General features: G+C 39.4%; 1 protein-coding gene across 12 annotated transcripts in view; it reads left to right on the top strand.

The window, feature by feature from the left end:
* CTNND2 (catenin delta 2) overlaps positions 1 to 17,209 on the top strand; it is an 883,391-nt gene that overhangs the window by 660,645 nt on the left and 205,537 nt on the right. For all 12 annotated transcript variants that reach the window (XM_070587191.1, XM_070587196.1, XM_070587195.1 and 9 more), the window contains one exon: positions 7,894 to 8,107. In XM_070587191.1, coding sequence (XP_070443292.1) covers positions 7,894 to 8,107 — 214 coding nt within the window. The remainder of the gene's footprint in view (positions 1 to 7,893; positions 8,108 to 17,209) is intronic.

The raw sequence follows: 17,209 nt of genomic DNA on the forward strand, positions 1-17,209 counted from the left end.
AATATCCTGGGGCTGGCCCAGTGGTGTAGTGGTTAAATTCACATCCTGTGCTTTGGCGGCCGGGGTTTGCAGGTTCGGATCCCAGACGCAGACCTACATACAGCTCATCAAGCCGTGCTGTGGCGGCCTTCCACATCGAAAAAGTGGAGGAAGACTACCCTAGATGTTAGCACAGGACCAATCTTCCTCACCAAAAGAAAAAAATATATATTCTTTAATAGATCAATACAGTGGGTAATTCCATGAGATTATATTTATTGAGCACTTTGTTAATCAATTCACATTTGAACTTTGACTTAATCCTGAAAACAACCCTAGGAGGCAGGTTCACATTTTGTTCATAATTTACAGACATTTAAGTAACTTGCCTGAGGGACCCAGGTTTTAAGAGAAGGAGGAATGATTGGAACCACGTTGCTCCAACTTCAAAGCCAGGCTCCCTAAACACTGCAATATACCCCTCTCTAAAACATAATTTAAAAAGAAACATAGGGACTGGCCCCGTGGCTGAGTGGTTAAGTTCGTGCTCTCGGCTTCACAGCCCAGGGTTTTGCCAGTTCAGATCCTGTGCACGGACATGGCACTGCTCATCAGGCCATGCTGAGATGGCGTCCCACATAGCACAACCAGAGGCACTCACAATGAGAATACATGACTATATACTGGGGTGCTTTAGGAGAAGAAGGAAAAAACAGATTGGCAACAGATGTTCGCTTGAGTGCCAATCATAAAAAGAAAAAACAGTATTCTTGACACTGACATTCTTTAAAAAAAAAGAAGAAACGTCATCCATCTTGGTTCACCTACTGAATGGAGAAAGTAGATCATTTTGCACAACTGTAGAGAGATATTTTTTCTCAAAATTCTCAAAAATAACATCTACCATAAAATTAAAAAAGATTTTGGCCTTTATGAGCTCTACATCTATTTTACTCAGAGGCAACTACATGTACACACATCAATTCAAATTATATGGAAACAGTGATTGTTTAACTGGCTTTACTATATGGGCAGAGGATGGAATTCAGTGAGGTAAAATATGTGTTTTACAAACTGATAACTTTTCAGGTTCTATGTTAAAGCTGAAGAGGGAGATTCAGTTACTTCCCGTTAAGCCTCTGGTTTCAGATCCACAAACTTTATATCATCCAGTAGCTTTTTAAGCAGAGAAAATTATTTAATTTTTAGTCATTAATAAGGACTATAAAGCAACTGTTTCTATTTTTTGACTTTTCAAACCAGCATAGGGGAGGAAGACATTTCCTCTACATACTCTGGGTCCTTCTGGCTGGACAATGAATTAAATTCACATGAGACAGAATAACAGGAGAAAATTAAACACAGCTTTATAACATGTATACCTGGGAGAGACCCAGAAAAACTGAGTAACTCGCCAAAATGACAGAAGCTCTCACCTTAAATACCATCTTCAGCTAGAGACAAAGGAGGATGTTGGGGGTGGAAGGAGTCAGTTATGGGAGATTACCAGAAAAGCACAGTAAACAAGAGTAAGGTTATTATGCAGATTTAAGTCCTTGCCTTCCACATTGATAAGAGTTTCTAGAGATAAGGTCATCCCTCCTTCTTCCTGGTACAGCAGGGGAGACACCTTTACAGATGGAGATTTCCTTTACAAATGTAAATATGTCTTACAAAGGGTAAGTAAATTCTGCTTTACAGAGTTTCCCTCATGTCTGCAGTTTTTAAACATAACCAGCCAAAATAATCCTCATGCCAGAGACATATCTTGAGGTGGCCAATTCCAATCCCCCACATCAGCGTCATTGAAAATAAGTTATTTAGAAATTTACTAAAATCACTGAATCCAAAGTACCTTTTAGTCAGCTTTCTCTAAATTGATTCTCAGAAGTTGTGACTTGATTGTTCGTAAATGTCTAGAGCAAGAGGAAGTACTATATATTATTAGTCCTGCAGGCTATTATTAAACTTACTTTTAAACTTACTTTGAGTTTCATGTCCAGTCTAGTTTCTTTTAGACTAAACCAGAAGCCCAAAGATATTTCTGTTTTGCTTAAAATAAAATAGATCCTTGAAAGGGATAGAATGTATACCCAAGTGCTTAGCTGTTTGAGGTCTTTATCTCATCAACCAGTATGTTAACAATAGGCTGCTCCAGCCTCTTCCTCCCCCACCATCCACCCCAAAGCTCCAAACTCCTCCACCTTTCGGATGAAGAGCAGGTTAGTAGTGTCTTTTATTGCAAAGAACACCCACAGCCCATGCCCTCAGGGTCTCATTATTTTCAAAGCAACTTTTCAGTAGTATTTTTCTATATGAAGACGGGTACCTCCCAAGTAGAACTCTATTCCCTGTTAGTTTTTTAACCCACCATACATCATCATTATCATTATAATTTCATGAAGACTGTCTTGAACATACACACACTGCTGTAATTGGATATGTTCTAAATTATTTATTGATGTTGATATCAATTTAATGATAATAGCTAATTCATTTGTAAATATTTTGTATTCTCTCTCAATAAATGCAGATAATGTTAAGAGTATCAAATCCGTTAAGTGGTCAGGCCCCATTTTTTGCAATGAGTAATATTGCATTACTTGCATTTTTCTTGTATTTAATTTAATTGCCCATCCATTTGTTTTCTGATTTAAAAGGCTTATATATATTCTGCCTTGTAATGAAAGGGCAAAGAAGAAAATCATTGCATCCTACTCTTGAATGATTTTTAGATACTTTTAGTTCTGGAGTTTAAATTGTAAAAACACTTTAAAACAGTGGATTGTATAGCAAAGGTATGGAAGCCATTTTCATTCTCCCCTGACACAAACTGAGTGAGCTTCACTGATTCCGTGCACACACATCCCAGCCTCCATCCCCAAGAGACTGTCACCATCAGGTTAAAGAATGCCCTCTCTGTAAAGAGCCTAAAAGGACAGGCAATAGGGCATAGTTTTGTTTTGTTTGATTAGCTAATCCATTTTTTCATTTCCTCTGGGTGTGAGGTTCATGAGTCCCCACCTTCCTTACTTCTTGTAGACTGCTCTCTCCATCTAGCTATCTGAAGTTCACAGCTGAGCAGAAAAATAAATGTGAGCTATTGACATAAGAACAATTGGTTGAAGTGGACCATCTCTCAAAGAATCGTTAGTAAATGAATTTAAGACCGTCTATTCAGGTTATGTATGAAAGGCCCTTTTCAGTCATTTGCTGCTTCTATCAAGTTCAGCAAAAGTAGCAGATAAGAGATTTGTTCAGTCCAGATTCAAGTTAAGCTATTTTCTTTCCTATGTATTGTAGGGGAGGAAGACATTTCCACTACCCGCTCTGGGTCCTTCTGGCTGGACATCGAATTAAATTCACATGAGACAGAATAACAGGAGAAAATTAAACAAAGCTTTATAACATGTATACCTGTGAGTGGCTCAGGCAAACTAAGCAACTCACCAAAATGGCTGAAGCCACCACCTTAAATATCATCTTCAGCTAAAGGCAAAGGAGAATGTTGGGGGTGGAGGGAGTCAGTTATGGGAGATTACCAGAAAAGGACAGTAAATAAGAGTAAAGTTATTATGCAGATTTAAGTCCTTGCCTTCCACATTAATAAGAGTTTCTAGAGATAAGGTCATCCCCCCTTCTTCCTGGTACAGAGAGGGAGACGCCATTAAAGATGGAGATTTCCTTTACAAATGTAAATGTCTCTTACAAGGGGTAGGTAACTTCTACTTTTCAGAGTTTCTTTCCTGTCTGCAGTTTTTAAAAGTAACCAGCCCAAAATAATCCTCATGCCAAAGAGACATATCTTGGGGTAGCCAATTCCAGTCCCCCACAATATATTTCAACATTGACTGTTTTTATTCAATAGTTTGCTAATGTAAATAAGTCTGAATCACACACTCTTAAAAGAAAAGAAAACAATGAGATACCACTACAACCTATTAGAATGGCCAAAATTCAAAACACTGACCACACCAAATGCTGGCAAGGAGGTGGAGCACCAGGAACTCTCGTTCCTTCCTGGAGGGAATGCAAAATGGTCCAACTCCCTTGGAGGACAATTTGTCAATTTGTTACAAAACTAAACATACTCTTACTATACAGTCCAACAGTTGTGCTCCTTGGTATTTACCAAAGAGGTTGAAAACTTAATGTCTACACAACCACCTGCTCTCAGATGTTTATAGCAGCTTTATCCATAATTACCAAAACTTGGAAGCAACCAAGATGTCCTTTGTAGATGAATGGATAAATAAACTGTCCTGTATCCATACAATGGAATATTATTCAGCACCAAAAAGAAATGTGCTATCAAGCCATGAAAAGACATAGAAGAGTATTAAATGCTTATTCCTAAATGAAAGAAGCCAATCTATAAAGCTGCATACTGTATGACTCCAACTATATGACATTCTGGAAAAAGTAAAACTACGGAGACAGTAAAAAGATCAGTGGTTGCCAGAGGTTAGAGAGGAGGGGGGATGAATAGGTAAAGAACAGAGGATTTTTAGGGCAGTGAAACTATTCCGTATGATACTGTAATGGTAGATACGTGTCATTATACATTTGTCGAGACGCACAGAATGTGTGACACCAAGAATGAACCATAATGTAAACTATGGACTTTGGGTTATCACGATATGTCAGTGTAGGTTCACTGATTATGACAAATGTCCCACTCTGAAGGGGATGTTGATAAAGGGGAGGCTATGCTTGTGTGAGGGCAGGGGTATATGGGAATTCTCTGCACTTTCTGCTCAATTTTGCTGTGGAACTAAAACAGCTCTAAAAAGCAATGTCTATTTTAAAAAAGTAAAAAAGAGAGAGAAGGAAACTAACACGTGACACCCAACTGCACCATATTCTACTCATCTGATATTTACTAACTTACTACCGTGTGACAGATATTCTTCTAAGGCATTTTATTATATTTCACATATATTAGATACAGTATTATATGACATTTTATTAACTTTGTTTTAATAATATTAAACCCATAATCTTGTAAGATTTGACTTTTGAAGAATTTTGCATGAAGATGATGAAAGGAGTAGGAGAGAGGGTAAGCTGGCCTAAAATGATATTGTGTAGGCTGAAACAAGTGCTCCCCTGTTGGATGTTGAGTGATTGACAGGGAATGTCAATGTAAAATAGATGGCTGGCCATTTAGTGGGAGAGGAAGAAAAGGTGCCATTTCAAAAAAGAGAGTTTCCCCTGATAGTTTTTCAAAGAGAAGCTGTACTTTATTAATGTTTAAAAGAAGTTTGTTTAGAGTCTTCTAAAGGGTTTAAGGTTGGATACAAGAAGGAACTGGAGGAATTGGGCGTAAGGAGAAGTTGAAGGGAGGGAGGACCCAGGAGAGGAGCAGAGCGGAAGTGAAGAGGACAACATTGGGACCTGTCCACAGCCACCAGAATGAAGATGCTACAAGAGAACTGAAAGTCCACCTCACGGCTTCCCTCTGGTTGGGAGAAGGGAGGCAGCAAGAGGAGGAAGCAGAGGAGACACAGACCTGACCATCACATGTCACATCTGTGAATGCCTAAATATCAACTCTGACTCATGTCTGGCTTCAGAAAACTGAAGTAGGATTGTCACATTTTTACATAAAATTCAACCTCAAGAAAACAAAAGTTTTTAATGTAGACAATCCAGTGACCCCAAAAATAAGGGCAGAAGCAAAACTTGATTGTCCTATTTGTGTTTCTCTAAAGAGATTAAAATAGAACTTAAGATTTCATTATAAATTTGGATATATGGCGTTAATTAGGATCACACTGAAAATATTGCATTCTCATTATACCATTAAGAATTGATATTGCATTCATTTTCCCTCTTAATGCTTTGGAGTAATATTTTAATAGCTTAATTCATTAAGTTCTTTGAATGGGAAATATCATAAAATAGGAATATTAACTATAATACACAGTATATCTAAAATATATAGATATAGATAAAATATGTAGCTATATACATAGATAGATTTACTATGCCACCTGCTTTTAATATATAACCAGTCAGTGAACTGTAAGAATGGCCTTAATACCTCTTTTTTAATAGTTTCATCATTACTAAAATAATTAAACACAGAGAATATAAAGCACACATGAAATATACACACATAGGAAAAATGACATTCACAGTTTAGCCTTTTTGTGCAAATGGAATGTCCCTTCTGGAGTATTATGATAAAGAAGATGTGGTTATACCTCAGAGGTATGTACGGGACACATGTATATAGTGATACAAACTTCATCTCTCCTGGGTGGGTGCCAAGCGGGGTAAAACTGTAGTTGGGAAAAAGTTGCTTTCCAATCCTTTCTTGCATTTTAAAATTGACCCAGTAATCCCTTTAGCCACCTTCTGGGCACTCCTACTTCTGCAGGCTATGCAAGCACCTCAGGGAAGTGAATGCCCTGCTCAACAACCATGTCCCCCTATGTCCTCCCCTCTTCCTTCCCTGGCACTCTTCTCATAGGAAGTGCCATATGCCGAACACCACATCCATGTTTTCCAAATCAGGGACTCAGAGTCTGCGAGTTCTATGATATCAGTTCTTCTGTTTGCATTTTGTTGATGCATGAAAATAATTCCGACAGGAATATTCTGATTCATCTGGTGGCCCACCTTATATGAATGATACATGCCCTCATTTTATTTGTAACCTGCTGTGGGAGGAGCTTCTGTAGCCCCCTGGAAACACTCTTAGCCGTTCACAAAAGGGTGTTTTCCCCCCTTTAAAGAAGGATATTACTCAGTTTTGAAAAGCTCAGTGTTAGCTAACCTCAGAAACACAACTGTAGCAAGTAATACACTCTCCCTCCCCATTGACTCTCTGTGGCCAGAATCGCCCTCAGGATAGGGACAGAGATATGTCAGTGAACAGAGAGAGAGATTTGTCCCCAAAGAACATACCTTCTAGCAGACGACAGACAATAACAATAAACATCATAAAGAAGGTGGAAGTGATAAGTACTATGAAGACTTGTGTAACAGATTCGTTAACTTTATCATGGCTGCATTGGGGAAGGGGTGGGTTCAGATTGCAGTTGTAAATGGTGTGGTTGGAGCAGCCTCAGAGAGAAACTGGCATTGGAGTCCCTTGGAAGACTTGGGGATTTAGCATGTGACCCAGCACATCTGCAGAATGAATGCATTTTCTGTCATAAGAAAACTAAGTAGGGAAGGTATCAAATTACATTCTTTCATGCGAAATGATACTCCTGTGATCCCTGAGGGCCATTGAAGTTTAAAAAAAGGAAAGAATGTTACTAACGAATCGTGTTATTTTTCCACATTAATACAGAAATATTCAAATACAGCTTTGCTAATGAAAACTCCGTGAAATGGTCTGTATGTTAACTAGCCTGTTTGTTTGCAGTTTAAATTTTAAAAGTGGTCTAAAAAATTAAAGGAGAACACACAGCTAGAAACATATTGCAAGGTTTTTTCCCATTCACTTATAAAAGAAAATCAAAATTTTCCTTAGGTAAAAAGAACACCAAAATTTAATGTAATTTTGTGCATCAATCCCGCAGCCCTTTAAGACAGTGTTAAATTTAATGAGTCTTAGGAGAGAGAAGCATTCTTTTGGTCCTCCATCTGCTTCATGCCATGAGTGTGTGGCATCTTTTTATAGAGAGAAATGTCTGAGACACTCATTATGAAGTTAAAATCACCTCTCCAAAATTCCATAGCTTGAAAGGAAATGCATTTGAATTTTTATTGGTAGGATATTAAAGCAAGTAAAGGCAATAAAATCTAAGCAGAACACTCATTTGTTTTCTTTCCCTTTGTATGCCTTAATTCAGTTCAGCGCAATTAATTGTGGCAACTACTTCATATGAGAAACCTGTTTTGGTTTAAATGGTGAAAACTTCTCTAAGGCAAAAGCTGTGTCCTTTGCTCTTTCAGATAAGGAGACAAGGAGGCATCCAGCTCCTGGTGGACCTGCTGGATCATCGGATGACGGAAGTCCACCGCAGTGCCTGTGGAGCCTTGAGAAATTTAGTGTATGGGAAGGCCAACGATGATAACAAAATTGCCCTGAAAAACTGCGGCGGCATCCCAGCGCTGGTGAGGTTGCTCCGCAAGACCACCGACCTGGAGATCCGGGAGCTGGTCACAGGTTAGCACCCTTATGAACAGCACGACTGACTCTCGAGATAAGATTTCCACTATCCAGCATAGTATCATATGTGCTCACCAAGTATTATGGTCCAGGCCTTTCAGAGGGCTAATAACACAGGCAGTCCCAATACGTGTTTACAAATGACTAAACACATGAATAAAAGGGTATCAAATCGAACAAACATGGATTAATCAAATTAAGTAATCAGAATCCAATCAATCTAACCCTCACTAAAATTCTGTGACCATATTTCAGTTTTATCATTTGATCTAAGAGTAGTTCAGCATCTTACAATACCCACGGGTCATCATTAGAATGGCATTAATAATAATTGATAAAAGGACAAGGTATGTGAGTTATTGTTAATACGGTGTATATTCTGGTTTATAGTGTGGTTAACAACAGAGATCTATCTTATCATACTTAACGGTTAATTTCTTGAATAAAATATTTATGTCTACTAAAAGTCTCCAGGTTATAGTATTCTCATATTAGGGAATTTTTCCTAAGTGAACTTGAGAGAAAGCCTGTCCATGAACATAGAACTGCTGAGTTTGGCTGAATGGAGATAATTATAGTCCCCACCTCATAGAGTCAGGAGGATTTAGTGGATGAGAATGTGTAAAGCATTTATAGCACATGCCTTTCTTGGAATACGTGTGAACACAGGAAATGTTAGCCAGTCACTCTCGTACCTCGCTTTTCAAATGTGCAGTTTTACTTGCTGGAGCGCTAATAACATAAATGGCCTCAACATGGGATTTCAAATTACTCTTCTTGGTTATGCACATTGCTGTTCTAGGTGATGTTTGGGTTTTGGTTCATCAAAGTACCCCTGCAAGCGAGTGTTTGGCAAAAGGGATCGCAAGGTTGACTCTCAAAAAAGGATCTTTTAATTATCCGTGATTCCATTGACCAGCTGTCTCAACTCTAACATTTCCTTGTAGCTATGCTGATGAAGTGTACGTGAACTTGTTTAAGAAAATGCATGACTCAAGCTAGAGAGACATAAATATTGTTCAGTCTTGAGTCAAGACTCTCAGCTTCAGCTTATTTTCCTAAATTTACACCCTTTAAGACTATTGTCACATCTCTTTCACACTCTTAGCTAAATTAGCACCAGACTTCACTTTTCTTCCTTTTGTTTTTTCTTTCACTAAGTGGAGAATTGTCTTTGTGGAAAAAAACAGTTGTTAGGGGTTACGATGTTATTTAAGTAATGTTTCACACTCAGCTAACATCGTGTGACGGGATCAGTTAAGGTAAAACCTTATTAAGCACATATTATGATGTGTAGGATAGTTGTAGGGTGAGTTAAGATAATAATAACTCACGCCATTAATATAGTAATAACTGAAAATACACCCTGCCATTATAGTTATGAACACGCATCTTTATTTTAGTGGATTGTGTTTAAATTGAAAATGCTTGCAAGAGAAAAGACTCAATGCATGTGACAGAAAACAAACATCACGCTGCTTCTGTGCGTTAAGACCTTGCCAGTGAAAACATGAGGCCAGCAGAACTAAAGAAACACTGTCCGCAGTGTATCTTATGCATCCGTTGTGTGATTTGAAACGAATTAGGTTTTACTAAAATTTGGATTTGCCCTAACACAAAACCCTTGTCTAGAGGCAGCCTCTGTGGTGGCTTATCTCATTGCCAAGGAAATTCAGCCACATGAAAACGTTGAGGTGATTGATGGCTTAAACCAGAAAGGAAATGACAGCAGTGCCTCTGTCCTGCGGCACTGTCCAGTGCAGCATGCCCGTGCTGCTTCTGATGCTTGAAGCCGCTATGAAGGGACTGACGGCCGGCTACTCCATTGCTTTTAGCACTGCTTCTGACAGATGCTGGGTGTCACCCGTTATATGCACCTGCACAACATCAAAAATTTCTATGTGAGCCTCGTTTGGAAACAGCAAAGGTAAATAACCTTTTCAGAATGTCAGGAAGTTTCCTTTCCTGGTGAAACTTTAGCTGTAGGAAAGATGTTACTACTTGATGTAGAGAGAGCACGTATGCCCTTCCTCTGCCACTTTTGAGAAGAGTGCGGGTTTGCACCCATTGTCGTGTCGTGACTCACTGTTTCTTCATCAGCATGTGCTGGTAGCCAAAACTCTCTCTACCTCCTCTCCTAGAAGAAATGCTGTCATCTGCCATACGCCATCCAAGCCATCAGAGCTGAATCAATTCGGGTGACAGTGGTTGCTACCTCAATAGATGTTTTCTGCCTTTACAGAGGCAGGGTCTTATTGTGCTTGGCTGAACTTTAGGCATGAATTTTACCTTTTTCAAAGAAAAACATGTTGTCAGAACATTTGGACTGGCTGAAACTGGTGATTTGTGGAGTTGCCATGATGGGTACTATTGAAAAACAACAAGCACCTGGGCTAAGCTGCTGCTCTAGAAAAGGAAATCAGAAGCAAGCATCTAGGAGAACATTCTAGCATGGAAGGAATTGCTGCTGTGGGCCAGTCTGTAGTAACAAAGCATTCTAAATTTCCCTGCTGGCAGAAATCTGAGGGCACCCGGAAACCCACAGGGCTCTGCTGTCTTCTGTTTAGAAACAGCATCAGTGATGCAAATCTAGCCAAAGCTGATTCCACTGCCTGAAGCAAGAGTAAAATGAGGCGAATGAATTCACCCCCAAGAGCCTTAGAGAGTCATTTTCATCTTCAGCACCAGGCCATGGTCATCTGCCAAAGTGAGCTGTGAAAGGTTGGACTCTGTGGGCTCCTGCAGAGCTTTGGGAATCCAGTCTTTTAGTACAGTTAACCCGATTTAACCTGAAGGTCATCAAATCTTTCATTTTTCTTATGTTATTCTCTTTCTACTCCTCCTCTGAGTCTCTCATCTCTTCCCAAGTCCGATGAACTCTTTACTACTCTATGTGAGTCCAGGCCCTTCATTCATTCCTTAATCGTTCATTTCTCAAATGCTTTTGGATTTCTACAGGTGCCAGGTGTGTACTGAGCCCTGTACGTCTGCATGTGCAGGGCTGGCGTTCTTTTCTAGATGAGCAGCCAGGGAGGCCATGGCTCAGGAAGGTGGAGTAGAGTGTAAGCCTAAAAGGCTCGCTTCACTTCTGTTGTCACAAGGACCCTCCTCAAATCCTTTTTGGGATTAGGTTAGATATTCATGCATGAATAAAGACAACAGTGATTTAAACATAACATCTGTGGCTTTTCCTTCCTTTGTAATTCTTCAGCAGACCTAATACCGAGTTCAGCATGGGGTGAGGACTAGTACCTTACAGGAGCCCACTATACACAGGAGTGTTTTCTGTTGCATTCTCCTTCCTGCCATTAGGGAATGCATGAAATCAAATGAGCGTTGAAAAAAAATTATAGGGAGGGAGTGATGTACACTTTGGATTCCTCTCTAGATATTTACAAACTAGGATGTGTTGTCAACAAATATGCAAAAGAACAATTTTAGTGATTTAGAAAAATAAATAAAGCATGTTTATAAACCAGATTTTAGATTAGACCTAGGCTATCTATCCAGAAATCGAGAGTGCCAAATTATAAACAATGAAAACTAAAAGAAAGAACTGATCTTGCAGAGCTTTGAATTATTTACTGAGTATTCCTTGGCAAACTATTTCAACAATAATAAAATGTTAAAATTGAGATATTTACATGCATTTATGCATGCTGAAAAAAACAGCTGCCTGTTTGCGCCGCCGTATCTATTCACAACAGAATATATTTTGACACTGCCTGTTAGGCCTTGCAATAAATAATTTTCTTCCTATGCAATAATTACTATGAGATGATGATCAGAATTTTATTTAAATCCAGTTGAAGCTATTGTATGCTAGCCATTACTTGAAATGCTCCTTAGCAAATAAAGTTTGATTAGAAATGCTGCGTGTCCTTTGGGCTTGACTAATATAATTTTTCTCTCTCTAAATATGGAAATAATCAACCTAAATTTTGAAATGTCCAACTAAAGATTTCAGAATGCTTTACAAATCATAATAAAACAATTTTTATTAAACCATAAAACTTAATAAATAAGTTTTATTTCAGTTGAAATCAAGTGTCCTTAAGAATTCTGCTTCTCCAAGAACAGAGTGTGTTCATTCGTCTTATGCTTCCCATACCAAAATAGTCTTTCCTTTTAATTAAGGGGATAGGCCTCGATTTAACCATTTTACTTACAAGCATTAGGTTAATTGATTTAATGCCTAGGCTCTAAAGGGCTTATTTTAAGTTGAATTACGTACCCCCCTTCCCCAATTCGTATGTTGAAGTCCTAACCCATAGTCCCACAAAATGTGACTCAGATGTAATTAGTTAAGTTAGGATACTAGAGTATGATGGGCCCTTAATGCAATAGAGCTGATGTCCTTATGAAAAGAGGAAATTTGGACCCAAACGCACATAGGGAGAAGGCCATGTGAAGATGAAGACAGAAATCAAGGTGATGCTTCAACAAGGCAAGGAACGCCAAGATTGCCAGCAAACCACCAGAAGCTAGGAGAGAGGCATGGAACAGATTCTTCCTCACAGCCTCAGAAAGAACCAACCCTTGTGACACCTTGATCTTGGATTTCTAGCCTCCAGAACCGTGAGACAGTAAGCCCTATTGTTTAAGCCACTCAGTCTATGGTACTTTGTCACGGCAGCCCCAGGAAACTAGTACAGACACAAACCTAGGCTGTCCTTCGCCTTTCCCGGTGTGAGCAAACACATTTGTTGGTCAGGGAAGTAAAGCAATGCAAATAAATGCAGAACTATGAGAGCTAAATAGTGTTGCTGTGTTTAAAATAAACAGGACCCTATTGGCCTGATTTCTTAATGCATCTTCTTAAAGCAACTACTTACAAAGGATTGGAAGTGGCGAGGATGATAATTAAATGCATTGTCTTCTTTTGATTTTTTCAATCAAAGTAATAGAGGTAGGGGCTGGCCCTGTGGCATACTGGTTGGCCTTGCCCACTCTGCTTTGGTGGCCTGGGGTTCATGGGTTCAGATCCCCAGCACAGACCTATCATCAAGCCATGCTGTGTCGGCATCCCACATGCAAGGTAGAGGAGAATTGGCACAGATGTTAGCTCAGTGACCATCCTCCTCAAGCAAAAAAAAAAGAGGAAGATTGGCAACAGATGTTGGCTCAGGGCCAACCTTCCTCACCCCCCCCCCAAAAAAACCCCAAAGTAATAGATGCGTATAGTCAAAACATAAAATAGCATGAAAATGCTTATAATGAAAACAACAGTCCCCTATCTCATCTATCCTCCTTCCAGTTCCCTCAGAGGCATTCCACCTTACTTTTGCTTTGTATTGCTTTGTTTTTCAGTTTATTCCATGCCTTTAAATAATTTGCTTATTTCTCTCTGTCAATAAATGATCATTTTTCTATTAGCATGGAGGAGGATTTTTTGCATTTTCACCACTCGTGCCTTCTCTTTCTTTCCATTATGGTGGGACCATTATTCTTGGCTCCTTTGCAAATTCAGTCAGTAACTTCAAAGTTAATCCACTGTTTCTTCCATCAACACAAACATCTCTTGTCACTCATTTTGTAAGATAAGGATATTAGTGCTTCTCTGTCTTTATCCTTCTCCTTTACAACCTCTGTCATCATACCCGAGTTTTACATCGTCAAGGTTAAATATGTTTGCAATCTATTCTGTAACCATAGTCAATCTTTCAAAGTTTTCTATAGCTTGATTCAAAAAGTTGAAAGCCAGAGATCAGCCTGTGCATTATAATGGAAGAGCAGACCTGTGTGGTACCCTCCAATCACACTTCTTTCCCTGTGGGTGCAAAGCAATGATCCTTGTGGAAGAAGTACATTTCTAGCATCATATCCGAATGGATCCTCCATCAACTACAATGCCCAGCAACTCAGCTTTGTCCATAATTTCGGTCATCATCAATTCCTTACTTTTCCAAAGGTCTCACTGCTGGCATCCTCCATCTCTGGGGCAGATTTGGATGATCTCTCTCTAGACCTGCTGCATAGCTCTCCTGGGTTGAAACTTCTGTCTCCTAGATCCCATACCCTTCTCCTTCATGGTTTATTCTCCTACAAGTTCCTAAAAGAAGATACTTAAGAGATTAAATTCTGAAAATGTCAATATTAATACTCATACGTGACTGATATTTACTAGATACAGATGGATAGAAAATTATTTTTCTTGGGAATGTTTTCCATAATTTTGTCCTTGATGCTATAAAAGTCTGTGATGATGTATCTAGGTATGTGCCCTTTTCTTTTAATTCACTGGTATTGGACACTTTAAATTTAAAGAGTCATGACCTTCTTCAGTGCCAGAAAATTCCTGTGTTTTTTTTTTTTTTTTTTTTTTTTGCCCGTTTTGTTTGTCCTCTCTTTCTGGAATTATTAGTCAGATTTTGAACCTCTTGGATTTTCCCTCTGTCTTATGTTTTGTTGTATAATTTGGAGCCCTTTACCTTTTAATCATACATTCCTAGAGATTTCTCAAATACCCAACATTTCCCTCAATCTATCTATGAGGATTTTGTGTGTGTGTGTGTGTGTCTAAGGATCTAGGGAGATATTACTTACATTATTTTAATTCTAAGAACTCTCTTTTGGGTTATTTTTTTATAGCCTCTCTTCTTGTTTTAGGAATATAAACTATTTTCAGATTTCTCTAAGAATATTATTTAGAACTAAGGTTTGTTTTCTCTTTATCATGAGTCATCTCACTTTTCTTTGGTGTCATTTTCTTCTATTTGTTTTGATGGGAGTCTTTCTCATTGATTTTGCAGGCTTACTTTAAATGTGTGGAGCCCCTCAGTTCTCTGCTTGTTTTTAAGACAGAAGGAGTAGAGAGTTTGTCTGAGCTCTGTGCGCATTGCTGAAGCTTGTTAACTGTGAGCTTGGCTTCAGGTGAGCAGATAGGGGTGTACTGCTGTGTGGGGAGTCCAAGCATCTTAATGAGGAAGGCTTTTCTCTAAGGCTCATACGTCCACTTTAGCTTTTTAGTTCTCCCCCAATGCAATCAGTCTCTTTCAAGAATATTCTTATGAGTTGTTCATTTGTTTTGTTTATTTGTCTGGCCTGGAGTGAGGGGTCAGTAATTTTGTGGCTGCTGGGTGTTCTCTTCACCTGGGTGGGAATGGAGACTGAGAGGGCAGGCAACTGTCTCCTTTCAGTCAATCACCCCGTTGTAGCCTCCCTTCTCATTTCTGCATCCCATATGCCTGCCTTCTCTGAGCATGAATCTCTCCTAGGTTTCCACCAGGATAGTCAGCCAGCTCATTGGGTCATTGGGAGGGAGTTCTCTCTGTGCATATCCTGGGCTGTGCTGGCTTCTCCTTCAACTTCACCAGCCAACTTGTCTCCATCTATTTTGCATCTTGCAGAAATGTGATGAAGTTTCTCCTCTGCTGAATTACTCCTTTTGTTCTTTTCTTTATTCCATGATGTCCCTAATAAATAACATCTTCTTCCCTGCATGCATTCAAAACAGTTTGATAGATAAGACAAAGTGTAAATATTACTAAATATTATCTCTGTTGCTGATAGAAGCCCTGGTTGGAGACATTACTTTAGCCCTGTTAGCCAAGTGAGCTTACTGTTTCGAAAGAAGTCCGGGATGTAGCGTTAATTAAACACCCGTCATGGAATGAGACATTGAAACAGAGGGGAAGCATTTTCCCCACTAACATCTGCCAGCCCGTTTTTTTCTGTTGTGCTATTTGCTATGATCACCCAGCGGCATGGCTCATCTCTCCAAAGCGGGACTAAGCATTTTGTCAATATAACCTTTCTTCCATCTTCATGGGGCTTTTTGGTGATCTTGTGGGACTCCTGGTGGGCACTTCATGTATTACACCAAGAGGTGCTGAATTGGGTCAAAATAGCACATTAAGTCAAATCTAGGGTCACTGTGTTCTCAAGATTTAAGTCCCAAATTTATTTCTTATCCCAAAAAATGTCCAGCCTTGTTTTTCAACATAGAATAACAGAGGTTCTGCAATAAGATTAAACAGCATCATAAATATAAAAATGAATAGAGACATTCCAGTAAGGAAATGCCAACAAGGTAGAGATGCTTCGAATTTTAATATAAACCCCACCAAATATCAAATTCCCAAAGAGAAACTAAAAATCAAAGTTTAAATCCACTTTCATGTTGAAGTCCAAAGACATTAAAGTTCAACGGAATTTAAGTCTAAAAATCAATATCTCTTGCTATTGTGTGCTGAAGTTCAAAGTCCACAATTCTTAAGTTAACTAAAGTGTAAAAACCATCCTCCCCAACTTTTTAATTCTGTATAGTCTCTGCCAGAAGGGTTCTCCATACCCTCTTTGGGGTCTGGTTTCTTCAGAAACCGGGGCTGCCTCACCCTGGAATTGGTCACATAATTTCAGGGTCTCAGAAAATTCATTATTTCAGTGTGAACACCCACTCTTCTCACTGGTCTAGGGTGTGAACCCTGGCCTGTGCCCATCACCTTTAGAAAAGAAGCCATCCCAAGCCCTAAGAGCAGTTACCCCAGACACAGGTGTGTACCCAGAGACCAGCCCTAGCTGAGGCCATGGCAGCCACTCACTGAAGTCTGTATTGGTTACCTATTGCTGCTACAACAGGTTTCCACAAATTCAGCTGCTTAAAACAATACAAATTTATTATCTTCCAGTTCTGGAGGTTAGGAGTCCAACACAAGTCTCACTGGGCTAAAATCAAGGTGTCAACAAAACTTCCTTTCTGGAGACGTTAGGCGACAGTCCTTGTCTTTTCCAGCTTCTAGAGGCTGCCCACATTCCTTGACTGGTGACCCACTTCCACTGTTTTCAAAGCCAGCAACATCACATCTCTGATAAGTCACCCATAGTCGCATCTCCCTCTGATTGCCACCAGGAATGGTTCTCTGCTTTTAGGGACCCATGTGATTAGACTGGGCCTGCCTGGATAGTCCAGGACACTCTCCAGGTATTCTCCCCATCTCAGGATCCTTAAATCAATCACATCTTCAAAGTCCCCTTTGGCGTATTCCCACTCTGGAGATTAGGATGTGGACATTTTTGAAGGACCGTTATTCTGCCAACCACAGTATCAGAGGGAAGATGACCAAGTGGAGATCTCCTTGGATTTATTCAGTCACGTGA

Source organism: Equus przewalskii, chromosome 20, assembly GCF_037783145.1.
Source record: "Equus przewalskii isolate Varuska chromosome 20, EquPr2, whole genome shotgun sequence".
Taxonomy (NCBI): Eukaryota; Metazoa; Chordata; class Mammalia; order Perissodactyla; family Equidae; genus Equus; species Equus przewalskii.